Source organism: Habropoda laboriosa, unplaced genomic scaffold (assembly GCF_001263275.1).
Source record: "Habropoda laboriosa isolate 0110345459 unplaced genomic scaffold, ASM126327v1 scaffold102, whole genome shotgun sequence".
NCBI lineage: Eukaryota > Metazoa > Arthropoda > Insecta > Hymenoptera > Apidae > Habropoda > Habropoda laboriosa.
The window spans coordinates 3,143,977-3,150,120 of record NW_017100262.1 but is presented as its reverse complement, the minus strand read 5'-3'; the positions used below and the strand labels follow the sequence as shown (position 1 = coordinate 3,150,120).

The window sequence follows — 6,144 nt, the reverse complement described above, 5'->3', positions numbered from 1 at the left end:
AACAACTAAATTTTTCCAAATTTCATTGATTTCAATGTTTCTATAGGAAATAAATTTCCAACGATTACGTCTATTTCAATGTTGCACAGCAAAGAATTTTTCCAAATCGATTTCCAGGGCCTCAGGTTAGCCGTCGTGATGGGAGCAGTTGGCACAGCTCTTGGATCATGGATTAAAGTGTTCAGCGTGGATCCATCCAGGTTCTGGGTGACTCTTGTCGGCCAAACGATGGTCGCTGTGAGTCAAACTTTCGTTCTATCGGTTCCAGCACGTTTGGCGGCTGTTTGGTTCGGCCCGGACCAGGTCAGCAGCGCGTGCAGCATTGGAGTTTTTGGAAATCAGGTCAGTCACGAGTTGGAAACTTCTCAACCAACTTCCTCGTTATCTCCGTTGTAAAATTACAACTTTTCTTTTTAATTTCAACATATTATATACGTTCGTACTAAATCATTCGGCGAATTTTCAAATGGAAAACGCACACTGTAGACCAAAATTTTGGCACTTCTTCTCAATTTACGCTCCTAATGAGTTTGCTACCAATTTTTTACGAATTTCGAATTACTGCGATGAAGTGATTTACTTCGTTTCGATAGATTTGAGTGATGATAAATTTCTTAGCCCCTTAACCTATGATTTCTTTTCTGACTGTGCATCTAAGCGTCGGCCATTTACGGTTTCAGTACTGTATCAGGTAACAGAAACTAATCTGTCACAGATTAATTACATTTAGCAACGCTCAGTCTTACGAAGTCAAACGAAAGCTAAGATTACGATGAATTTTTCTCACATCCTACCACGAGTCTGACACGTTGCTGTAGGTTGTTGCGTCCTTAGCAACGCTCAGTCTTACGAAGTCAAACGAAAGCTAAGATTACGATGAATTTTTCTCACATCTTCACCAGAATCTCTACCACGAGTCTGACACGTTGCTGTAGGTTGTTGCGTCGTGCGCTTCGAACAAGCGGTACGCTCGAGAGTGGTGGCGTAGGATTGTCGGTGGTTCTTGGTGTGAAGTCGTGGTGACTTAGAGTTTGCACGTACTTTAATATGTTGCAAGACAAAGGCTTTATGTCGAAGAGTGACAATTTTTGGTGGTGTGTGTTCGTTACGTGCTACTTGTCTATTTTCCCTTTTTGATCTGTCTTTCTGCCGCATTGGTGCGCTTATTTATAAATGGGTGTACGGGTACAAAGTGGTGGTTTCCGCCAACGAGGACGGGTCCACCCTCTTGGACCGCCCACCCTGGAATTTCCAAGTTGGCAGGGTGGCGGTATGAGGCCCAAGGGTGGCCCGCTCGTAACGAGACTTTGGGCGGTCAGGGAGACGCGACAGGTTTTATGACATGTCCATGTCTATTGAATGTTCACGAGTGGGCACCGGGAAGGTATGTGGCCCGCAGAAAATTTATATAAAACGCTTCCTGGGCTTCGTGGCCAATTTGAAAGAAAAATTAATTAACGCGAAGAAGAAAAGGGGCGCATTGAAAAATAGCGTAAACAGGCGTCCATGTCGTAAACCCGATCCCTAACATAGGTTAAAGGGTTAAATTGCAATTTTTTCTAGAAACTCTTGTTCAATTTGCAATGCACAGTGATAGTAATTTCTTTCTGCAAACTCTTGTATAATTTGCAATGCAGCGATGATAAATTTTTTCCGCAAATTCTTGTACAATTTTCAATGCACAGTAGTTCCAAACTTCAACCAATGATATTCCCGAATTTTACACAGAAAGTCTAAAAATTATAGCCAAACTACTGTGTTTTTATTCTCAACGTCATCGGCGAATTATAATCTTTGCAAAGTTTCCTTCAAAATGATCTGCAAGAGACGAAAGAAGGTGAATTAACGAAATTCTTGATTAACGACATATCCGAGTAGCAGTGAAAGGCCGTCAAATGAGTTCTTCAGAGTGCACTACTTGAATTAATTTGAGTTTCACGAGCTCACTGATCCCTCGTGTCCTTTCCTCGAACATTGTTCAATTAGAGGAAATTCTCTGCGGCTTGTCCAATTAATTAAGGTACTTCCAACCCTGTACAACTTCCCTATCTCGCCAATTTTAAACCACGATCGCTACCTTACAATAGACGCTCCTTATTATTACAATATAATAGACGATCGGACGAATCGTTGTCGGAAAGTTCAACGTCCGTTCGGTTTATCGTGTAATTTCCGGGCAGGGCGATCTTTATGCCGATGCAATTTCAATTTTCATTTGTGTTTCGAAAAGTTCCCTCGAGAAACTTTGCTGAAAGTTTACTTTGGAGTCCATTTTTACAATTCTCTCTGAGAAATTGCAGTGATTTCTTTTACTCCTAAATTACAGGAAATTAGTATTTATATAAAAGAAGATATTAATATTTCACGCAATCACAGCTTAAGATATTGTATACACCACCGGTCAAAAGTTTCGAATCACCGAGCATTGCAATTTACAGAAAAATTTCCAGAAAAGAGTCAGCGACTTTGAGAATTTTTTATCGTTCGAATCAATTGATAAATGTAGAATTGAGATAAACTTCGAATTTATAAAAAATTAGCAGCAGATTTAAGGGAGGTGATTCGAAACTTTTGGCCGGTAGTGTATATTAAAATTTTTGTGTCGAAATGTGGGATATTTTCTCAGTTACACCAATGTTTCTAGCTTCTCCCAGCAACACCGACGCAGAAAATTTATTTTACCAAAAATTCACATCAAGTGCTTCGTTTAGACCTTTCAAAAATTCCGCTATTTCAGATCTCCAGTTGCTGTCGATTTAAAGTGAAAAAAAAAAAACTGTACCTACACAAAAATTTACATCGTTTTCTTTCAAACTTAAAAAGGAAAATCGTTCCCGAAGAATCTGAAGCGCAAATAAAGCGTGAAATAAAAATCGCAGGGTATATACACTACCGGCCAAAAGTCTCGAATCACCTGCTAATTTACGGTAAAATTGAATCCGCTGCTAATTCTTTATAGATTTGAAATTGATGTTGCGGAGATCGATAGTGTTTTACGATTGATTTGAGTTGGTTAAAATATTCTTAAAATTGCCAACTTTAGTCCGGAAACTTTTGTATTACTTGTAACGCACAGTGGTTACGAACATTTGGCCGGTATGTACAACAGGTGAGATTTAGTGAAACGGTAGAACGGTGAAACGGAACTGTAAACGTCCTCGTGGTAGGTTTGTTAACGAGGTTGTAGGCGAGACTCGAGTGCACACTACCTGCATGGTAAAATTCTAATTCGAGGGACAGGGTCGTTGGTAGAGTTAAGCGGTGATTAGGTGGGAAACAGAGTCGAACCGTGCACCCACGTTTCATTTCGTGGCTCGTACAGGGGGATCTGGACCCAATCCAGCGAATTAAACGACGGTGCAACCCTCTTCTCGCGTCGAGATAATCTATTCAAGGTGCACGAGATTATTTTGTTACGAGATCCATGTAGAAAATTGACCAGCTGTAGCGTGTGCGTGTGTAGTTTCAGTGATTTGTTTCAATCTTTTTTAACTGGGACCTTTAAGGGGGTATTCTAGTCTAGACGTCTCGGAAAGTCGATTCTATTTTTTTACATTTTCTTGAAGTAGAGATTTGCAGAAGTGTAACTGTCGGAGGACTTTTCCGAATTCGTGAAATTGACGAAGTTATAGACGGTTAAAGAAACCAACTGGAAAAACGCGTTTTTCTCGAAAGCATGCTTCTCTAAATGGCCGACATGATACCTCAAGTTCTAGTTGTCCGATTGACTCCAAATTTTGCACGCACCTTCAGCGGATGTGCTGTTATCGTCCGAGCCAGAATTGTGCCAAAATATGTATTTTTCTGATTTTTAGAGCCTCTGAAAGACGAAAAAAAGTCGAAGAAATCGATATTCAAAATTCAAAGTGCCGGCGTTTTGTAAATTTTCACTATTTTGATTTTTAGAGCCTCTGAAAGACGAAAAAAAGTCGAAGAAATCGATATTCAAAATTCAAAGTGTCGGCGTTTTGTAAATTCTCACTATCTTTTTTTCATTCTGGTGCACACCACAGTCACAGCCGTACTAATCAAGAATCCTTTTGGTTTTCTCAGTTCGGATAAACAGAACGGGCGGAATCGTGTCGGCCAGTAGGACACTTCTTTTTAAAGGGACCGAATGACATAATTCACACAGTTTTGATTATTTTCGCTTGAAAAAAATTGTGAACTTTCTTAAAACACGAATAAATACGTATGCAAAATGCCGATACCGAGAAACTTATACTTTCCTTACAAAAAAATCCCTAAGAAGGAGTAACAAATGACACTCTAGACTAGAGTACCCCTTTACAAGTATGTAGCTGTTTTAATCGGGAAAATAATAAATTAAATAATAAAATGAATATAACAGGAGTGACAGAACAGTTTTCAATTGTTTCCTTAAAATGTCTAGATCAAATTCTCTCGAAGACAGCATTTTCTTTGATAGAAGGGATAATCTTTCTCACTTGAGACTCTAAAGCAGCTTCTTTACCTTCAAAATGAATTGCTCTCTTTGAAAATTCTGATCGAACGCCCTGAAAGATTCTATTTGCGTTTTTGTGTCGACAGACCAGACGTGCTTGTGTCTCGTCGTGCAAGTATATACTCGCGAGCTTTCGAGAGCGGAACTCTCGTCGAGATCGGTCGTGATGGGCTGAAAAGAATAATGATCTCCTACTTCCTTGGAATAATAATAACAGACGAGGAGAATCTCTCTGGACGATACTACTTTCGCGATCACAATTCGTGTCGTTGGAATAAACTCACCGTGATAAATCGTATCTTCTTGAGTGATTCCTTCAAAGATTCTGCGATTTTTCGAAATTTTTATTTACGTTTTTTTTTAACGGAAGATTCACTCTGCGATTCGTTGCTTTCAGTTGGGTATAGCGATCGGTTTCCTCTTTCCACCGATGCTCGTGCAGAACAGCAATGATCGAGAAATCAGCGGACGAGAGCTGCAAGTGATGTTCTATATCGTGGCTGCTTTTACCACGGTCATTCTTCTCCTCATACTTCTCTGTACGTATACGATAATTATACTTTTTAAGTTCCATTACGAGCTCAGATAAAGAAGCTGTTAAATGTGACCTTTGCAATTTTCTAGGCAATTTTTTCAAAAATTTTTGCACGCGTCGTTTGGTGCGCTAGTTCTTCCAACTTCTCAGAAAAATCCAAGTCGTTAGGTCGAATTTTGAAAAAGTTGCACTGTTCTGAAGAGTGGCCGAATATTAGTAGGAGTCACTGTATCTTATCTCTTTTTTTTTTTTAATTTATTTTGCAACTTACGAAAGGCTGGAATCTTGAATGAAAAACGAATGAAAGTTGATTTTTTATCTCAGTTTTCAAGTCGGAACCACCACTTCCACCAAGCCCTGCTCAAGCTGTGCAAAGAGAAGCTGAATCGACCGAGTGTTTCTTCGTCTCTGTGAAGAAATTGATAACAAACGCTGGATACTTGTTGCTCCTGCTCAGTTATGGCATCAACGTGGGTGTTTTCTATGCTATCAGCACGCTTCTGAATCGCATAGTCCTTAAATATTTCCCTGTGAGTATTTGTATTACAGAGTAGATGTGTGTATTTTTATTTTATTTGTTTATTTTGTCATAAATAAAAAAATGTTGATAATTCGTTGTCAGAATCACGAGGAGGACGCTGGAAGAATAGGTTTAACCATAGTCTGTGCTGGAATGTTAGGCTCTGTGGTGTGTGGCATCGTGCTCGACAAAACGCACAAATTCAAGTGAGTGAATATCTTCCTCGTTCACGCTTTTGTATGGATTTCGTTAAATATTAACTTGAGGCTTGTATTAATTATTGTAAATTATAATTAATGTATTTGAATTGTGAAATATACGCGAGATTTCTATAAGATAAATGTAACTTTCTAAAATTGATTTACAGAGAGACGACACTTGGAGTGTATTTGCTTTCATTCCTTGGCATGATCATATTCACGTTCACTCTGGACTCCAGTAGTATCTATGTTCTTTACATAACAGCTGGTTTATTAGGGTAAGTGTGATAAGGTTCAGTTTGAAAGAGGAAGAAATGATCTATATGCGTTTGCCTTAATTAATTACTTAGCTGAGATATTAAAATACTGTATAAAATTTTTAATTAGTAAATTAAGTTTTTTCAATTTTCAAATTTCCAATTCT

At 38.8% G+C, this 6,144-nt stretch overlaps 1 protein-coding gene across 2 annotated transcripts in view; it reads left to right on the top strand.

Moving 5' to 3' along the window:
• The window catches only part of LOC108572902 (uncharacterized MFS-type transporter C09D4.1-like), a 22,471-nt gene that overhangs the window by 14,474 nt on the left and 1,853 nt on the right, over positions 1-6,144 (top strand). For both annotated transcript variants that reach the window (XM_017935237.1, XM_017935236.1), the window contains 5 exons: positions 118-342; positions 4,863-5,004; positions 5,325-5,530; positions 5,623-5,726; positions 5,888-5,998. In XM_017935237.1, coding sequence (XP_017790726.1) covers positions 118-342; positions 4,863-5,004; positions 5,325-5,530; positions 5,623-5,726; positions 5,888-5,998 — 788 coding nt within the window. The remainder of the gene's footprint in view (positions 1-117; positions 343-4,862; positions 5,005-5,324; positions 5,531-5,622; positions 5,727-5,887; positions 5,999-6,144) is intronic.